At 38.9% G+C, this 20370-nt stretch overlaps 1 protein-coding gene across 5 annotated transcripts in view; it reads left to right on the top strand.

Annotated features, from left to right (window-relative positions):
- CDYL (chromodomain Y like) overlaps positions 1-20370 on the top strand; it is a 106136-nt gene that overhangs the window by 68489 nt on the left and 17277 nt on the right. Inside the window, exon 1 of one of the 5 annotated variants that reach the window (XM_069008188.1) lies at positions 8130-8164. The exons of 2 other annotated variants lie outside the window; for them this stretch is intronic. Coding sequence is in view for 1 of the 3 variants with exons in the window: in XM_069008187.1 (XP_068864288.1) it covers positions 9844-9856 (13 nt within the window). In the remaining 2 variants the exon portion in view is untranslated. Of the gene's footprint in view, positions 1-8129; positions 8165-9809; positions 9857-14771; positions 14793-20370 lie in introns of those variants that run through there. 2 more of the 5 variants (XM_069008187.1, XM_069008189.1) reach the window with 2 other exon arrangements.

The raw sequence follows: 20370 nt of genomic DNA, 5'->3' as shown, positions 1-20370 counted from the left end.
TGATTAAAAAGTACTGGCTAGAATTGGGCCCAAGGCAGACCTTTGACTTGAAAAGTAATTTTAGTTTGATAGTGTGTGAATTTCTTAAAATATTTTTCAATTATTCATATACCTCCCTTCTCTCATCTTCCATTGGTTGTTACCCTTAGAGAATAATTCCTTGTTTTGCTACCAGTCTAAAAAACATCTGTTCTCTTTTCTTTCCTTTTTACCCCTCATCATTAGGTTTTTTACTTGATTTCAAGCAACCTGTAGAGGTTGGTTGCAGGTGTGCAGGGTGGTTGTGCTGGTGGTGGTTTTGTGTTGTGGTTTTTTTGGGGGGTGGAGGTTGTGTCTGTTCAAAATTGGGTGGCCAAAAGTAGGAGCCAAAATTTTATTGAAAAACTAACAGCAGTGGTCCAAATGTATTTACAGGGGGAAGCATAGTACTTCCATTGGGGAGGTGTTGCATCAGTGTTGTCCCCCGTCAGTTCCTATAACCAGTGGCCCAGTGACCCTCCTGATCTGTCACAGCGCAGCTTTTTGGCAAGGCTTGCTTGTCTAATCCAGCAGCTATGACCTTCTGAGATTTCATAACTTTGTTTTGCTGTTTCTCAAACTTAGGGGTGACATTAGCACCTGTGAGACTTTCTAGAGTCTGAAGATTTCTTAATTTTATCCTTGTAAAGCTAAAAAGGTGCTGAAGACAACTCACCCAGTTTGCAGCGCAGCTTAATACCTTATTTGCTTCTACTATACCAACATATATTCCACTACAGCAAGAAAATAGTTTTCTTTTTTCTTTCTGTTTTTACCCTTTTTTCTTTTCCCTCAGTGAGATTCCTAGATTATGGTTACGGTTTTTTGACTGGCACCAGAAGGGCTCAGCATTTTGCTGTCTCCATGCAGGACTGGGCTGTGCTCGCTGCCCTACCTTCCTCCTCTGTAGAAGGGAGTAGCCTTGTGACGTACTTTGAAGTTGTGACCCACTCTCCCCCTCCCTCTGCATGACCTCTGGGTGATGGCAGCCCCCTGAACTGCCCCATGTGAGGTTTGTCCATCCCACTGTCAAGCACAACCTTGGGCTGCTTTAATTTATGTGTAATTTTTGATGAAGTTTAAATTGAAGTGTCTGCTGTTCCTGAATCAGTTGAAAATTCTAAATGTTGTGCCTAGCAGATTTTAAAGATCACTCTGGTTTTAAAGATTAGCAGCCCATGATCTGTGGCTGTCTTTGCTATACATTGTTTGCTCAGTCTGGTCAGGTGATGTTGTTTGCAGATATTTGCAGCATGCAGCAAATTCACTTCTTTCTTACTTCAACAATTTTTTTTCTCCACACATACAATTCCCAGTGTTTGTAGTGCAATGACTCTTTTATTGCACAGTGACCTGCAGTTTCAGTAGTTGACCCTGCTGAATCAGTGCACTTTCTATTTCATTTTTATCTCCAGACTTTCCCAAAAATTATGCACTATGTTTGAATAATCTGAGTTTTATGCTTGTTCCTCTTCATACCACAGAGACAATTCTTTCTTTTTCCACATATTTCCCAGTGATCCTCATCCTTTCTTTTAAAATGGTGCCATAGTTATTTTAGTCTCTTTTTCCCTGTGAAGGTAAACCATTTATAGGTCACTTGTACTCCAGGTATGTGGACTAGTAGCCTTGTTACTAGGCCTTAGCTCATTTATATTAAGGCTGTTATTCAGAGGGTAGGGGGAAACAGAAAATCACACAGATTTATATAATACTAGGATATGTAATAATGACTTTACACATCAATTTTATCACTCCTATCTTGACATAATACAAGAAAGTCATCTTCAAGTTCCATTTTGTTTGCTAGCTGTACAGATTTATGGAAATTTTTTTTGGTCAAACAAATGCCTGGTTAAGATTTAAAAAGATAAAACATAATGAGTGAGGTCACTAATTATAAACTGGCAGAGCTTCAGTTAAGTGAATTCTGCTAAGAACTTTTCCTGTCCGGGCTCTGGCTTCCTGTCTCAGGCTTAAAGAAGCAGCATGTGTATTCTAAAAACCCACTTGTCCTTGTGCCATGCATGCTTTTCACTTTAAAATGATTTTTTTGGATCTACTTAGTGCCATAAGCAGCAAAGCATTACCTGGGACTTTCCTGAAAACCTTTGACTTGCTCTGGTTTTAAACATATTCTAGAAAGTTGACAAATCTAGCCCGTGTTGGGTTTTTCTTGTTTGCAAGGTAAATATGACATCAGGCTTTTTAAGAACCAATTTCATGGGGTCACCACTGAGATGGATTAGAATACTTCATTGTTAAATTTAAAGGAAAATTCTCTGTGCTTAATAAAAATAATGGTAGTTTTTATCCTTCATATTTTCTTTTCATCAAGATGCCAGTAAAGACCAAGTGTTTGAGCGAGAGTTTGACAAGTAAAAATGCATGTCTCAAAATTTAAATACAGTATGCAGTTTATGGGCTATCACAGGATGTTTACAAGGATCTTTATAGTTCTGTAAGAAGTGACAGTTTTCTCAAAGAACAAGCAAAATACCCTTAAGGGCAATATACTTCCTAAGAGGTAGTAGTCGGGAAGGTTTGGAGTGTAGAGTGATACTTTTGACACTGGACAGTGACAGAAAAGGTATCCTGGCTCACTGTGCAAATGAGAAAATTGTCTTTGACCAGAAATACTTAATTTAGGGCCTGTTGTAACCACATGCATGCAATTGCAGGTTTGCTTTTGCTTTTGTCAGCGGCAAATCTTAACTACTGCTGTGTGAAGGCTGCAGTGGGACACCTTCCTTCTAGTGCACCTGAGAGGGAAGTGGCATCAAAGAATTCTTAAATGTGGATTTTCTAAGGTGAAATATTTGTATATTTATTTGATAGTGCAATTTGTGGTGATATGTACACATACAAGTAAAAATATATTTGAGATAACATGGAAAATGAACTTGTGTCTAACATTCAATGTGTCTGATATTACCTGCCCCATAAAATTCCAGAAACTGATGCCCAGTTTTGGAATGACTGCTTCAGAGACTCCTGCCTTGTAAATTCACAGAACAGGATGACTACTGATGTAATACATATTACTGAGTAATACATAGCTCCCAAGCTAATTGGGAGCTTTTGTGGTCTAGAGGTAATAATATAGGTAGAATCCAGTAGTAGGCCTGTAGTCAGTCATGTTCCCCAGGGAGCAGTACTGGGTGCAGTCTTACCCAACTTGTTTGTGAATGACCTGGATGAAGGGATGGAATGTACCCTCAGTAACTTTCCTGACAAAACTGAGGGGAGTGGCTGACATGCCTGAAGGCTGTTTCACCATTCAGGACTTTGATAGACTGGACAGTTGGGCAGAGAGAAACCTAATGAGGTTCAGCAAGGGTAAGTGCAGGGTCCTGCACCTGGGAAGGAATAGCTCCAAGTACCAGCACAGGCTGGGGGCTGAGCCCCTAGAGAGCAGCTCTGTGGAGAAGGACGTGGGAGTCTTGGTGGGTGACAAGTTGACTGTGAACCAGCAGTGTGTCCTTGTGGCCAGGAGGGCCAGTGTTATCCTGGGGTGCATCAGGAAGAGTGTGGCCATCAGGTAAAGGGAGGTGATTGATCATCCCCCTCTACTCAGCCCTAGTGAGGCCACATCCGGGGTGCTGTGTCCATTTCTGGGCTCCTCAGTACAGGAAAGACAAGGAGCTGCTGGGGGGGGACCAGTGCAGACCCACAAAGATGATTTGGGGTCTGGAGTATCTCTTATGAGGAGAGACTGCGGGAGCTGGGCTTGTTTAATCTGGAGAAGGGAAGACTGAGAGATCTCAATAATGCATATGAATATCTCAAGGGTGGGTGGGTGTCAACAGGATGGTGCCAGACTCTTTTCAGTAGTCGCCATCAACTAAACCACAAGAAATTCCACCTCAACATGAGGAAGAACTTCTTTACATTGAGGGTGGCAGAGCACTGGAACAGGCTGCCCAGGGAGGTCGTGGAATCTCTCTCTCTGGAGACATTCCAAACCGTCCTTGATATGTTCCTGTGTCACCTTCTCAAGGTGACCCTGCCTTAGCAGGGGGGTTGGACTTGATGATCTCCAGAGGTTCCTTCCAAACGTAATGATTCTGTGAATAAATAATAAGGGTGTGTGTGTTATTATATCTCAGTTAAATGAAATAGGCTTTAAGCAATGTTGTTTGGTTTTTATTGTTAGTATAATAGGCTTTTGCCCACAAAATTTACTGGACAGACTATAGAATCAAGTGTTTGGGGTTTTTTTGCCTATCTTAGGGAGAATTCAAGTTTCATTTCCTGAGTCTGCTGCTCTGAATTAATAACATGAGTAAATCTAAGAGTTATTATCTCCATATCTCTACTGTAAATTTAAAATTCTACATTATTTGATAAATTTGGTGGGGTATTTTATTATTTGGTTGGGACTTTTTTGGTTTGGTTTTTTTTTTTGGCATGTTATTAAAGGTCAGAATAATAAGACATCCTGAGACTATGTCTTTTATGTATACAGAAATCCCTACTTCTCAGCTACTCTCCTGTCTGGTAATGCCAGGGATCTAAGATCAGCATGAAGTCATTAAGGAAGTTCTTACGTTGCTTGTAAGTGCTACAAAAATATCAGGCTGATCTAAATCCCTAAGTTTTTTGAAGACAGTTAATATGCTGTGAAGAATCATTTCAATTCATGGACATGAAGGGCATTTCCTGCCTCTTCTGTTTCTTTTAATCTTCTCATGATTTTTCTCAGGTGATTATTGAAAAATTCAGTCTGGTGGGAGAAAGGCTCAATAGCAAATGAATGATTTGTGTCCTACAAAACTAAGAGTGTTTCAAAAAGGAAAAAAAGAGATTCTGCCCACTATTGTTTGAGAGCATCTCATCAGTGCTTTCCCATTACACTTCTGAAATTACTTTTCTGGGCCTTGTTTCAGTACCTAATATAAATAAAATAGATGGCTCTGGCTGGGAGGTAGAGCCATCTTTACCTTACAGAGTGTAAAGTTAACAATTTTATAAACTTCTTCGGGTAACCTGCAGTAATGGGTAATTAATTGTAGCATTCCTGAGATTTCAGTTTTTGGCTTAAAATAAGCAAATGCCAAGGACATAGTACTTTTTCAGTATCAGATAGCCTGTCTTATTTTATGGAGCATATGGGTATGTTCTTTCTTACAGACATTTTTTGCTCATTTCCAGTATGATTTTTCATTAAGGTCACTGGCATGTATGATTTTTCTCATAATTACAGTTGCATACTTCTCATAGCTAATTGCTTGATAATAGTGCAGATAGTTCACTGTACTCTGATCTTCCTATAAAAGAGCTGATATTTCTTCAAAGCTCTATTTTGTGCTTTTAATAGAAAGTTGAATTTTACTTTTGGAGACATGAATGTGTTTCAAGAGGGTTTTGGAACACCTTTTTTCCTTTAAAGTGAGTTTATTCTTTTTCAGTAGAGGCAAATACTGTGACACTGTTCTATGCTTGTTGCTACCCAAACAAAAAATTATGTGATACCTCAGAACTAAGTTCAGATTTATACTTGTTATTTCTCTATGTGTTATCTTCACGTCTTCTCCCCTTCTGTTCCAGCTTTTCAATACAATCACCATGGCATGAGTTTGGGTTTTGATACTAAGAGGTTTCTTTGTTTTTTTTTGTTTGGTCCATGTTTTTGGCCCTCACTGTGTAACAGTTTTTCACTTGCTGTGAGGTGAAAAGTCAGTGGGATAGAAATGAAACCTGCAGAGAATGTAAGTCTTTGATTTCCAGATTACTTGATAGGATTTAGCAGTAAAATCTGTAAGACAGCAAGGAGCACTATATAAGAGTGCCACAGGCTTCACTGAGTGCAGATTTCTATAAAACATTTCCTACTTTGAAAGGTTATTCCCTCAGATATGCCTAAGTTTCCTGAGCAGAAGACATTATGCTTCATCTGATGCCTGCTGTTCCACAGCCCCCTTTTTCTGCCAATCAGTTTTATCGTGAAGGCCTACAGAAGGATGTTCTTTGTTTTGTCTTGGTTCCATCTTTAAAATATTTAGATTTCTGTAGGATGTCAGTATTTGTGGTTGGTTTATATTTGTTTTTTTGCTCTTGCAACTATTGTTAGACATTTTAAATTGTGAAACAGAAAAACAGCTAAAACACAAGTATTTTAAAGTTTAGAGAGTATTTATTTTCTTTGTCTGTGTATCTTTCTCTCAAAACATTGTACATTGTTACAGACCAAAGGAATTCCATAGACAAACACTTCATTTTACCAGATGGGTTTTTCTGAAATACCCAGGCTTGTTACATTCATTTTATCGCCGTTGCTACCAGCACAATAGAAGTAATATTCTATCCTCCACTGCTGTAGTGGTTAGGACTTTCCTAACCTTGGTGCTGCCATAGTGTTGCTATTCTTACCCTCTCATGAGGTTATGGTCTGGCAAGTGTGTTTCAAGTTGCACTGACCTTTTTTTCTCTAAATATCTTGTATGTGTTCATGGACTACTCTTAAATGTTTTATTTGTTTTATTTATTTATGAAACTTCAGCACTTTGAACTTTCAATAGGGATGTGAATATTCAATTTGAATGACAAATTTTCAAAATATATCAAGTTTGGGATGAATGTATATATGCTGAAAAATGTCTGCGTGCTTCTGATTGTTTACATTTGATTATATGCCAAGTTTGCTGTTTTATAGTAATACTTATGAATATGTACCTTGTCATATTTTGTGTGTGAAAGAAAATACATCTTTAAGTGGTCATATTGTTAAATTAACCAAGAAATTAGTCTTTACTAAGAGATAACAACAACTATTTTTCAAATATAGGTTATAGATGTAAATTAGATGAGACAATGTTAAATTACTTTAATGAACTTTTAATACTAAAATCCACATAGTAAAAGAATCAATTACACTGGAAAAAAAAAACTCTACAGAAACTGAATTTAACAGTAATGGATTATTTTGAATCATAAATGCAGCTTTGGTAAGCAGATGAAAAGGAACACTTTTCAGTGCAAATTGACATCTCTTAGTATAATAGATGAAGGAAAATCTTTTCCAGGAAGAAATTTTTAAAACAAAAAGAAAGGTTTACGAAGAACTCTGTGTGTGTGTGTGTGTGTAAGTATGTTCACACAGGCTAACTTCCAGTGCAATGTCTGATGGTTAGTTTTCTATTGAAAGTGTAACAGGGAGTCATTGCTATATGTCACATTTCTTGGGGCTGGATTGTTTTTAGCCATCTTACTTGCAGTATTTAAACTTTGTGAAAGTGCTGAAACTTTATTGGCTTGAGATTTTAGCCTTTTGAAAAGAGGAGGGGCAAAAACCTCAAGCTCTTTAGCTATTATCCAAACTTAAATTACTAGAGAATAAAGGAAAGGAAAAGGAAAGGAAAATGTCAATAGCAGAAAGTTCTGCAGTGAGTATTGGGCTTGCATCAGAGGAAATTATATGGTAGAAATGTATGGGATGTCAGGAATTCCCATATCCTGGGAATGTCATCTGTTGCTCTGCAGTTTGCTTTCTGAATATCTTTGCTGTCAAAAGTGGTGCAGCTGATAATCTGCTCCTCACACAAGCCTTTGTGCAATGATTTGCAATTTAACAGAGCTTTGGCCTGTGTGTCAGAGGTGTGCTTTTGCTATCATGCTATAATCCGGTCAGACTTGGCCACCTTTAAGTCTTTCTAAAAATGTTTGGCTGTGTGCACACTCAGCAAAGCCCTCTTCGTTTTTTATCTGTTACGTTGCCTGAAGATCGCCTACACTGAGCACAGTCTGGCTTGGAAATGAATGTAACGATGCCTGCAGATGTTTCCTACTAACATGATGCTAACAGCAGAGGAAGCAGTCTCCTTTTCAGTGAACAGATCTCCTCAGCAAAGAAATAGACATCTTTAAAAGATGTATGTTTGTTTGTTTGTTTTGTGGGTGTTTTTTGTTTGGCTTTGAAGTGACTGAGTTTTGTAACCAGCTCCTTTTGCTGTGGGATGGCTGGGCCTGGAGCAGCTGAGGCTTGCTCTGGGCAGACCAGGTGGGGAAGGGGCTGCTCACCAAATTGCAGCCAGCTGTGGCTGCCTCTGCTGGCAGATAGCTAAATGGTCTTTCTGCTTCAACTCCTTTCCCCTCTACCTCCTTCCTTCTTGCCGAGTTTCATCAGCCTTTTTTATCTTTCTCTAAGGTAACCCTGTGCTTTGCTGTACAGGGGTGTCTCTCTCTCTGTGCCCTTGCTGTGTCCTTTCCATGCCTGTCCTGCTGGGAGCCCATCACCTCCTGCCTGCCAGCCTGGGACAGCAGCTGCGAACTGGCAGAAGGACAGAAGCACCACCAGCCTGGAACACCGTCCTGCAACTCTTGTTCAGCTACTGAACACTCTTGTGGCTTATGATGATGATTCTCTGACAAAGTATTCCTTGATTTAGGGAGGGGGAGAAAAGAGGAATCTGAAGGCCTCTCAAGAGAGAACTGGCTCTGCTTTGGCTGAGACTCATGGAAAACCTAGTTTCCCCCTTCCCTCTCCCATATGCTTTGTATATCAGTTAACTTCCAGCATTCATGAGTAGCTAGTAACACTGGGCAATGCTGGACAAAACAGGCAGTTGCAGAACCACTCTAAGTCCAGAAAAGGAGAAGAAATACCCTCAAAAATTAACCGTTGTCATCCCACCTCGATGAATGCAGTAAGTCAGGGAAGCATGGCACTCTTGAACTGTTTATGTCCACTCTTGCTACTGTTTTATCAGATAGTCCAGACTCCCCCATGTCAGGGGAAAAGTGATTTTATTATGGTCCACACTTAAATGCCAATCAGACTGGCTTTACTTCTCTGTCTGTAACCCTGCCAAATTCTAGTTTAACACCAAGCACTGCAGAAGGTCATCTCAGAGAATGATTCCTAGAGTCAGCCATAAACTCCTTTGGGCAGTCCAAAAGGTATTGCACTAAGTTTATCCAATAACAGCACCCATATTCAATTTAGATAGTATTTTGGTTGTGCTGAAACTAAGGAGATTAGCAGTTTCCCCTGATGAATGGCTGTTCTTGTTCCTCACCCTTGAAGAAAAATGGAATTGTCATTTTTAATCTAATCATCTGGAAGCTTCCTCTTACCCCAGCCTATCTTTCTCATCATTATTTTGAAACAGTTAGAAGGCTATCATTTCTTGTACCCAGTCACAGAGTCCAGTCTTCTGATTTGGAAGTATTTTACAAATAATGTGTAAAACAAGAGTAATTTTTACATCACTGAGATCATTGCAGAAATGATCATTTCAGAGTGGAGACTGCCATCCATAGAAACATTATTGCAAAGATCTTACATAGTGTGAGACCCTAAGCTTTTTGGCAGAGGGACAGATACATATATTGGAGCTGGGGTTGTGGCTTCCCAGCCAAATATTCAGGCCTCTCCACAGAAGAGGATTCTTTCCCTCCAGGGTTGATTCAAGGACACAGGCAGAGCTCTCCCCACCAGGACTGAAAGCAGCAGTTAGCTGAGAATCCGATTGTCACTTTCCACAGTTTGCTAATCTGCACCTGATACCTTAGATCCAGGTACCTTGTCTTGGTATTCCAGTTTGTTGAAAGGCAACTGCCTTTAGGTCAGGGGGTAAAAAAGGCCAAAGTGTGGTCACATATGCATCACAGAATACTAGGAAATAGGGTTGGAAAAGACCTTTGTCGTCTAATCCATCCCCCTTCCCCCCAGACTGCTCTGCTGATGCTGTTGTTGATTCAGTCAAAGTGTTTTCACATGCAGAGGAATCCATCAGGATCACTGAGAAACACCTGTAGCTCTGGGGTTAAAGAATGTGCCAGCTAGTAACTGTTGTGTCAGTGTGCAGGAATAAAAGCAAGGAAATGGAAAATGGAGGTACATTTCCTCTGAGGGTCATCTGGTGGAACAGAAGGTGTTTTAGGCAATGTGATAGAGTCAGAATGCCATCTGCTTTTGTAGATGCCCTCAGGACATCAGAAGTGTTGATAACTCTAGCTGGTCAAGGATGTAGTGGAAAAGAGTTTTACGAGCAAATCTTTCATTGAAAATAATGTGCATGCCTCTGGAGATGCTTGGTTTGCTGTAGAACATTTTTTTGTCTGTGAGAACTACAAAATGGGGAGAATTTTTGCTTTCAGTATCTGGCTTGAGTTTACTTGTTGTAGTGTTTGGTTGTATCAGAACATTGTAAGGCAGCTCTTGGGCATATAATATAGGGTGGATTGCAACACACAGCAGTGGATGTACATTATTTTAAATGGGCTGTGCTTCACTTTCTTTGCTTATGAGTCCTGTTATTTTGCTTCATTGTGTAGTATGACTGTACAGGGCCATCAGTGCTAGCTCACTAGAGAGCATGTGTGGGATAAATGCTTTGGCTTTTGTAATGGCATCCTAGTAGGAGAAGAGGTGTTTTTGGAAGGAAATAATTGTTATAAGTTGTTGTTTCCAGTTGATTTGTGACCACTGACATGTAGTTTTTTAAGTTACCAAAATAGATAGAAATCACTGATAGACCTTTTCAAAGGGTGATCTAGAAACAGCGCAGGCCTGAATTCAAGCCACTGATTTCCCTTTACCACATAAAGAAAACGTATTTTCAATTAAATAATTTCTGTCTTTCAGCTAAGCATACGTGGGACTAAAGTTATGATCAATTTTAAATGTAGCATATAGTGCTGGGTTTGTTCTGCTTCAATTTTAACATTCCTCAAGGAGAATCCATTGATATAACTGCTGTATTAGTGTTTGCAAATTTTATTGTTTCTTATTTATTTTTGCTACAAGTAACATGAAGACTATGGATTCATGTTCATACACCAAAAGAATTAAAACTACTACATTAACTCCAGTAGTAAATGCTAAAATTATATTATTCCTGAATGGATATGGGCAACATTCCTTTTAACAATAGAAATTGCAGCAGAAGTAAAGCTTTGAACAGGGAAGAATAGAATCCTCTTTACAAATTACTACAATTTATTAAGTATACATCTGACCTTGTTTTGAAGCAGTATTTTTACTTCAGAACAGTTTGAGAACTGTTACATAGAAGGAGTAGATCTCAAAACAAAAGAACCATCTGTTTAGGTTTGTTGTGTTTCCAGTTTATCCTCTGAGCAAAAATCCATTATTTGCCCACTTCTGCATTTGATTAATTCACACTTCATGGTCATCATAGTGGGTTTTCAGATGTTACAGGGAACATATATAAGCTAGATGAAAAAGAAGGGGAAATTTTGAACTTTAAACCTTAACCATCCTAAAAGGAAGGGAAAGGCGTTGCTTCCCAGCTGGTATGCACAGTGAAAGACTTGTCTTGTGGAGAAGCAATTGGGAGAGAACACCCAAGGTGGAATAGTGTGAGTCTTTCTCTGGAAGCAAAACTATTTCATGGGCTGGTAATCATAGAATCATTTAGGTTGGAAAGGGCCTTTAAGATCATCTCAACCCAGCACTGCCAAGTCCACCATTATGCCATGTCTTTAAGTACCACATCTGCATGGGCAGTGTGTTATGGCATGGGAAAGGAATGTGTTTTGCAGTGAAATCTACTATTTACCATAGCCATTACAAAAACCTTTCCTAATAGCTTTAGAGTCTGTATCCTTTTCACTGTTTTCTGTGTCCTTCAGAAGACTGACAAAGTTGGCGACTACATAATCCCAAATCGGCTTTTTGAGTACATATTGCACTAATATAATTCTCAGAGATGTCAGGGCACTCTCTAACAACATTTTCTGGGGGCTTACTGGAGCTTTTGTTAGACAGATTTGTGAAGCCTCAGCTTGAACTTCTTTAGTCCCTCTTCCTCTCCCTTGTAGTCTACTCTAGCATTTATTGTAGTCAAAACTCTTGCTGCCTGGACCTAGCAGGCAGGGAAGTCCCTGCTTGTGAAGAGGAGGTGATGAATAGTCACACTTCTCTGACTGTCCCTGTTTGTGCTTCATCCCACTGCAGACTGTGGCAGCCTCAGCGGATGCATGGCTTTACCTCCCACCTCCCACTGTAGCTCATGTCTCAGTGGGACATCCTGTTCGCATTTGCTTTCCTGAACAAATTTTCTTGTTCCTTTTTTTTCTCTAGCTAAGCATTGATAAACTACAAATTGATGGCAGCAATGATATGGCACTGTATTTATCTTGCAGATAACTGCAACAGTTTTTCTCATTATTTTTTTGGGAGAGTTTAAGGAGTTTACATTACAGGCTGTTTTCTACAGTAAAAAATAAACTAATCCACAGATACGGTCTAAAGTACAAGTCCCATTATGTTTGCAGAAGTAGTTCCCAATCATAGTGTATTTTGTAGCCACGGAACTGAAATATTAGAAGATAGATTCACAGCAGGAAGCGGGTTTTAAAACGCTAATTGTTATTTGCTAGTCATTAAACTGGAGAAGAATGTGTTGCTGTTATCTTTAGACATAGTGCTTTTCATGTTACTCTGTTAATCCTGTCCTCTTTCCCCTGCCTCTCCCCGATGAGTTCCTGGTCAGCAGCAGCACATGGGAACTGATCAGGCTGAAAATTAACCCAACGCACCCCACAAAAATGTTTGGCTTGTTCCTGCTGTTACATTAGTTTTGCCAGTTTTTGTGGGGATTCTGGCATGTCTTCATTTGTTTATGTCAGTTTATTACTCATTTCTTGACACTTAGTCAGAAGTTGATATTTCTGTCCAAATAATGAGCCTAGAGTAGGAAAGCACTAATACTTTTGCCCAGATACTCAGTAGTGATAGTTGATGTTTAATGTTTTTTGTAAACTTGGTTTAGGATCCCATTTGTCTTACTCGAGACTGGGAAAGGAAAAAAACAAAGGAAGTAAAAACACAGGTGATAGTTTTAAACTGGAATTTGGTTGAACTCTGGAATGGTCCAGCAGATGCATCAGTGGATGGAGGGATGGTATTAAGGAACCCAGCTGCCTTGTGTCTGGGTTAGGCAGAAATACCTGCTATGAGTTTCTGATGTGGCAGACTATACAAGGAAGAAACAGGGGAGTGAAAGGAAACAAACCTTACTTTTGATGTTATGTAAACTAGATTGATACTTAAGTACCTCAAAGTAATTCAGTATGTGCTGCTTGACCAGGTCACAGGAGCATGCTGAGGCTTATTGGAAAGAGTGATCTTCCTGAATTTTGCAACTAAACAGAATGCCAGTCTGCTGGCAAGAGCAGTCAAGCCCAAGGACATACATGCAGCAGACTTCCTCCTTGTAGCAGGAATGAACTTGGTTACTCTATTTGTGGTGTTGATCTGATATGAGCCTGGATGTGATTGTGCTGCTTTTTGCTTGTAGTCTCTTACCTGGTGTTGTGAAGTGAGAGGTGGAGTCAGGAGGGGAGTAACCCCTCTTTGAAAAACAAAACCCCTATTAATTCTTTTAGAAATTTTGTTAAGTGTATAATTTTGTTTAAAAATCAATGAAAAGGATGATCCCTCTGCAACATTTTTCTTAATTGTGGTGATTCAAAAGAACAGCTTGAAAAATACACTTCTTTGAGATTGATAGCATTTTAACTGAGCTGTAGGGGGAAATATCTGATGCTGTGGTATCTTTTGTGATGTAGCTGGAGTGGAAACAAGTCATCAACTATCGTAACTAAAAAAAAGCCAAGGTGTTTATGATTGCAAAACACCAATATGTTGATGTATAGATAAGAACAGAATGGAATAAGCAATAACTTTTGTTCCAGTTAACTGCTAATCTTAGGGCAGCACATTAGTGATACGGCGACGTATTCTGAGATCAAATGGAGATGCAGAGTTTCTTATAACTCTGTATATCAAACTGCCAATGACAGAGAATGTCCACAGACCATCCTTATACAATAACTCAGAAATCTTTGTTGCTACAAATTTCCACTTTTGAGCATCAGTACACTTTACGATTTTTAGGAAGTAAAATAATTTTGGATAGTAAACAGATTTCCAACTTGACAGAACTAAGAGTAATTCTATGTCTACAGTTTCGATGCTGAGCAAAATAGGGTTGCTGCTGTGATGAGGTTATTTTTAAATCCTGAAATTTACCATGTAAGTATATATGACAGGAAGCTTCTGATTCGTATTTTGTAATGGTATGAAACTGCAAAATATTGGTAAAATATATTCCAAGTAATGAGTGACCACTTGTAAAAAGATGAAGTTTCTCTGTAATACCCAGTATGGCTCTCCTGAGTATTGCTTTGGATCTCCAGTCGGTTTTAACTGGAAGGACACTTTTGAAACATAGCCTTGAGAGCAGTCTTGTTTATAAACAGAAATAAACTGAAGAGGTTTACAGCTGCCTTTTTAAAACACTGTTTCTTCCACCTATATCTGAAACTACCTCACTACAAATTTTATTACCCAAGGTACCTTCCAAATTTGCTAGTCTTTAAGCAAGCAAGTCTTGGAGGTATTTCACTTAGTGTGATGTATTTCCCATATAGACTATCACATTTGTCTGTTTCTCCTTTTTTACTGTCAGTCAGCAGTCTTGTCATGGTTAATCCTTTTAGTCTGTCATTTGTTGTATGTACAATATATTCATACCCATTATAAATATTTTTCTGGTTTCTTATGGCATGCTGGTTTCACTGCTAGTATTTTAATTGACTTTGTAGCTTACACTACATCTCACTTTTGGTTTTGATCTAATTCTCCTCTCTCTTTTCTTCTTTATCACTAGAAAAATAGTTTGTGTTGAGCATCTGTAACTATGAGAACTTCAGAGTTTTACTTTGCATTTCTAATACCCGTTCTTTATCTGTTTTAGCATCTCCCTGTATTCTTCCCAGTGTTCTTTACTTCCTATTTTCTTGTAAGTATAGCATATTCTCTTTTTCCCCTCAGTTTCTATTGACCTGTTTAACCATGTGGAGTTAATTGAAGCTACATCTCCTGAAGAAAATAATTCAATTACTGTATAAGTTCAGTTTCATTTTTACACCCTCTCCTTATGCCTGGGGTATCTTGCTATTTGTCTGAAAAGTATTTAATGCAATATCTTTTTACATAATACAGCTATCTAAAATTGCACAGCATTCATCTTAGGAGAAATTAAATTTCAATTCCATTCTGTTTGTTTAGTGGTTGGAATCTGACATGAACAGGTGGGTCCCTGGCAGGTTTCAGGAAACAACCAGTCATGTAATTCATCTATCATTCTGTCTTATCTATGACATGTTTAAATGGTTTCCAAGTTAAAATTGAGCTCACAATTGTGGCTGCTTATGTACTAGTCCCATTATTTTTGTGTACACGATCTTTGCTTTACTCAGTAGCAATTCTTCTGTCTTTTGTGTAGTGACTCCCCTTGATATTTTTGTTTTGTCTGTGTGTTCTTAATGGGTCATTTCCTAAGGCAAGATTCAGCATTGTAGGCATCTACTGTACCTAAAAATGTTCAGACCCTGTCACCCATGAACCATGTCTTAGTAAATATAAGTCCGAGCACAGCTTTATGAACTTCCTGCTGAACATGTGAGGCTTCAGTGCTGGACTTTGGAATTGCAGCAGTGGGAGTTGTAACAACATGCAAGCCCAAAATTCAAATGGAGATTTCTTTTTTATCTTTTCCCTGCTTTTTCAAATTAACAGGTTGTAGATCTAAGTCCTTTTGTGAATTTGCAGCGATATTTAAAAATCTATGAATTTGCTCTTGAGCTGTGAACACATCAGTATGACTCCTGTGAAAAGATGTGCTCCTGCCTACATCACTAAATAGTCAAATAAGTAGTACTTTCCTCTTGCCAGCTACACAAACTGTAAAATTCTCTCTGAGGCCACTACATACTTTGATTTAAAGTATCAGACATGATACACTTTGTTCTTGGCTTTTGTGTAGCAACGGGCATTATGGCACCTAACTAAACCTCCCTTGGTTTTGGTAGGGTTGATACTAGTTGCTAAGTCCTGCTCTCTGAGACAGACCTTAACTGGTTTGGCTTTTATGAAACTTGTCTGGAAATTTGCCTTAAACCACATGCTTTTCTCTTGATTGGTTGTTTTCTCTGCCACAGATGCAGCTTCCTAATTTCTTGATTTTTTTTTTCCCCCCCCATCAAAATTTCAGCCTCCTAGTATTAGTCCTTGTAATAATTTAGAAGTTGTGGTTTCATATTTATGCACTGGTACTACTGAAACAGTATGTCCCACTTAAATATCACAATGCTAATTCTATTGCTTCTTTAGCTGTCTCTTCTGTCTAACAATAGTATCATTGTTGGTACTTTTATTTTAATCTAGATACTTATAATTTCTGCAAATAAAAAAAAAAAAACAGTACTTAATAAAAGCAGATTCTTACAGGAAAAAATAGCTTTTGGGGATTGGGACCACTTGTAACTAATAATCCTGGCTTCTATATTCCTTGCTTTGTAGCCTGAGGGAAGCCACTTTGGCAGCTCTGAACAATTTTCTATGTATGGCAGCATGTGTTAACTACTTAATTAGTGGTTTATGTACTTATCAGTTCAGGTTTTTTGTCTGTGAGATTTTTCCTTTGATAATTTGTTCATAAATATGACAAGAGTCAATGAAGTAGAAAGCCTAAGGTCTTACACAGACACTTACTGCTTTGCTCAGCAATATGAAGAGCATGCACCCAAATAGAGCCCATGCATGTGATCCATCCTGCTGTGTTAGGGCAGCTCACTGCCTCCAGCCCTTCCAGCTGCTGGCTGAGATGCCTTCCCTGTTCACTGCCTTCAGCTGTGGTTATTTCCTTGTGATTTATCATGGGCATGTTTTTGGGGCGGGGGGAGAGGGTTTATTTATTTACCACTTTATTGCAAAATTTGATGAAAGCTTGTTCTTATGATGGGCATTTTCCCTAGATTTGTGGCCATCATCATAGAATGGTTTGGGGTGGAAGGGATCTTAAAGATCATCCAGTTCCATCCCCTGTGCCATGGGCAGGGACACCTTCCACTAGACCAGGTTGTTGAGAGCCCCATCCAGCCTTGCCTTGAACTCTTCCAGGGACAGGGCATCCACAACTTCTCTGGGAAACCTGTTCCAGGGCCTCTAGAGTTGTTCCAGCAGATCTGTGTCCTTATGCTGGGGGCCATGTTCAAGAGCTTTGCTGTAAATCCCACGTGTGGAGAACCTATACCATTTGTACTGGCGTCAAGATGTGGGGCAAAATGCTGTGAAGACAAATGCCTCCTGTGTGTTCTAGTAATTGCCTGCAGTAATACAGGACAAAGCCTAATTGAGGGAGGATGTCATATTTTTTCCTCAAGCAAAGCATCTGATCTTACTCTTGGTAGTCTCCTACTGTTGACTTTAGGACTTTCTCTGAGGGTTTTTTTGGTTTTGTTGTTTTGGTGGAGTATTTTGTTTTTTAGTAATAATAATAATTTTGGATATGCTTCAGGAGCTCTCCAGTTGAGGCAAGTCCTCATATGTGTGCTGATCCTAGCTAGTATAGCCAAAAAACAGACAGGAGAGACCAGATTCAGTTTGAAAGCACAGGTTGTCGCTAACTCCTTTCCATCATGCCTCCTTTCGGCTGTTGCCAGTAGATTGTATTTAGAATATATTCCTCTGCAACAGTATAAAACAGCAGATTTGGCAAGGTAATACTGCTCTGAATTACTTTTTTAGTTCAGAGCATCTGACTATCCAGCACTTGTTGCATGGAATGCCCAAAGATACTTTTCATCATTGTGTTTTTAATGTGGGCTTATTTTTCCAAAATACGGGAACACCGTTGTAGAGATTGCTCTAGAAGCAATTTGTGAATACCTCTTCAGATGTGGTGTAAGTATCAGTTGTGTGTTCTGCCCAAAAGCAGGGTCTTTTGGAAATATTTTTAGCTCCAATCCTTAATTTTTCAGTACAGACTACTTTCCATTGAGTACCTCTGAATTAAAAGTAAGAACCTATTTGGCATGTGCATTTCTGAATGTTCCATTCCTTAGAGGACCCTAAAGCTGTGTTTATACTTCCCCAAGACCTCTAATCTTCTTTTCACCCTATATTCTCCCACTGGTGCCAATGCCCAGCTCTTGATTTTTGTTCCATGCTCCTTCGGGCATCAGAAGTGATCAAGGAGTTGGCAACTCTCTTGCTTAAGTACAAGGCTCAGGACTAAATACCCAGCAATGCAATGTTTAGTTTTTCACTTGATGTTTTTGGGAACCTCTTAGAAAAGTCAGACTCCTCTTTTGCTCTTCCCCTTCCCACCCCAGCCAGTTATTTCTTCCAAGGTCAGTAGTTTCTGCTAAGAGGCTGCTGCTGCAGAACAATTTGCCCGTGTCAGTAGCAACCAGCAACATTATGTATTGCAGGTTTCTCAAGTATAAAGTATAGCTGGTGGTGTTAGGGCACACAGCCCCTGTGCCCTTGTGTAGTGGAAGATGGCTTCAGGTTCATTTGCCACCTCTTAATGAACCTCTTGTTGAATACCCCACAGAGGTGAGACAGCTTCTATGAAGAGCAGCCATCAGATAGTAGCTGGAAAGACACGTGTACCTTCTTGAGGTAGATACATAAAAACAGAGGTGCTTTTTTTCCAGCAGGAATGCTCATCCCAGCACTCTGATCTCAGGGTTCCCTGAAAAGTTTAACACATGCACATCAGTGTCTTGAACCTCTGAAAGTCCTGAGCCTTCTCTGACTACTGCTTTTCTGCATTGAAATGCCAAGTGTTTTGGAGGGCAGTTGTGAATGGAGCTCTTGCAAACTCTGGTATTGAAAGCCTTGTCTATGTGATGAGAATGAACCTGTCAATTAGTATTCGCATTTGTTTTCAAAAAGAAGGTAAATGAAAGTGTTCTGCCAATATAGTAGTGTAGTGTTATACCCATCTATTTAAATTTCATTCATAATCTGAGGTATTTTAGAATGTTTTAATGTTCTTACAAGCATTATATAATGTGTACCATGGCATGTATATGTTTGTGAAACTACTGGGGTGTCTTTTGGCAGTATCTGTTCCAGACGAGCCTTACATTAGGACACTGATATCCCACAAAAAGAGAGCCATTTTTCACATCACTCTGGGGATTGGATAAAATTGCAGTGAAGTGCTCTTAATATAGAATGTGTTCACTTCAGGAGTTAGCGTGAAATGGCTGGGTATACTTCAAGTTTAAACCTTAGCCTATTTTGCACTAGCTTTCCTCTGTAGATGAGCCCCGAGAGATGTCCTTGCTTAACTCTTAAATTTTCGAGCATTTTGAATGAATGCTGGGGTATCATAACCTGCAGCTCCAAAAGTATCAAGATAGAAGAGTTTTCCCTTATGAAATGTTCCCAGTATTAAAAGACCTCAAAAAGAAGTCTGAAACCTGGGAAGGGCTTTTCTTATTTGTACTTATTCGTGAAAAAAAGAAATGAAACAAACTCCTTGCTTCCCACATCAAATACTTTGGTGCATGCTACCATGAAATCTGGCTGGGATTTCTTGACTGGAATAATACAGGAGGCTTTAAATTTTAAAATTAATTCCTAAATTTTTTCATTTAGTGTTTTTTGTTTTTTTTTTTTTTTTTTCTTACAGCCATCTAAAATGGTGAGAACAGTCATGTGCACTGTTTTCAATTTATTAGTAGCATCCTAACTATAGATTCAGTGGAAGACAAGTCACTCCAAAATGAGGCTAAAGCTGCAGTGGAAGGGGAAAGGAGAACAGTTCTAATTTATCTTGATGCATCATATAGGAGAAAGAGAGTTTGCTTACCTGAGGAGTGTTTGTTTCTCTATTTTTGATGAAACAGTAGGAAAAGGAGATGTATTTGGAAAACCTTTTGGAGTTGTTAGGAAGAGGACATTTTCTTTCCACTGTGAGACTGTGGGAAGTTTACTTAATACATTAGTTCCTCTTCAAAGACAATAAAACTTAATCATACTCCTTAAAAGATACGTTGACAATTTATGTATTATTAATGTTACCCTTGTTGGTTTTATGAGCACGGTCTTAAGAAATCTTAGGACTAGTGTTTCGTTATTTCCATTTTTTAACATATGTAATTTTTTTTTAAATTCCACTTACATGATATAGAACCATCAGGAGAGGGTAAACCTGTTTAACTCAAGGGTGAAGAAATACCATTTTCTCTTGTATTGTTGCCCACTTCCAGTTATAGAATATAACGTTCTGATTAGTTGCATTTTTGGTTGGCATTATGAGTTTATCTTCACATGGATGCTTATGCTCTGAGAAGGAAAGACATTCAAAAGCAAAAATAATTAAATAGCCTATAACCTACTAAAGTCCAATACGACCAGTAATGCTGCCCTACTCATATATTAAAATAACATAGATATATATTTGATGCTCTAAGTAATCAAAGAAACAGAGAAAACTATCTACACAAGGGGAAGATAAGGCTGCTGTAGACCATATAACTCTAAATGTGACATGGCAGTCAAGATTAAAAGCTAGTTTA

The sequence above is a fragment of the Aphelocoma coerulescens genome, chromosome 2 (assembly GCF_041296385.1).
Source record: "Aphelocoma coerulescens isolate FSJ_1873_10779 chromosome 2, UR_Acoe_1.0, whole genome shotgun sequence".
In the NCBI taxonomy this organism is placed as follows: domain Eukaryota; kingdom Metazoa; phylum Chordata; class Aves; order Passeriformes; family Corvidae; genus Aphelocoma; species Aphelocoma coerulescens.
This window is presented reverse-complemented; position numbering and strand designations above follow the sequence as displayed.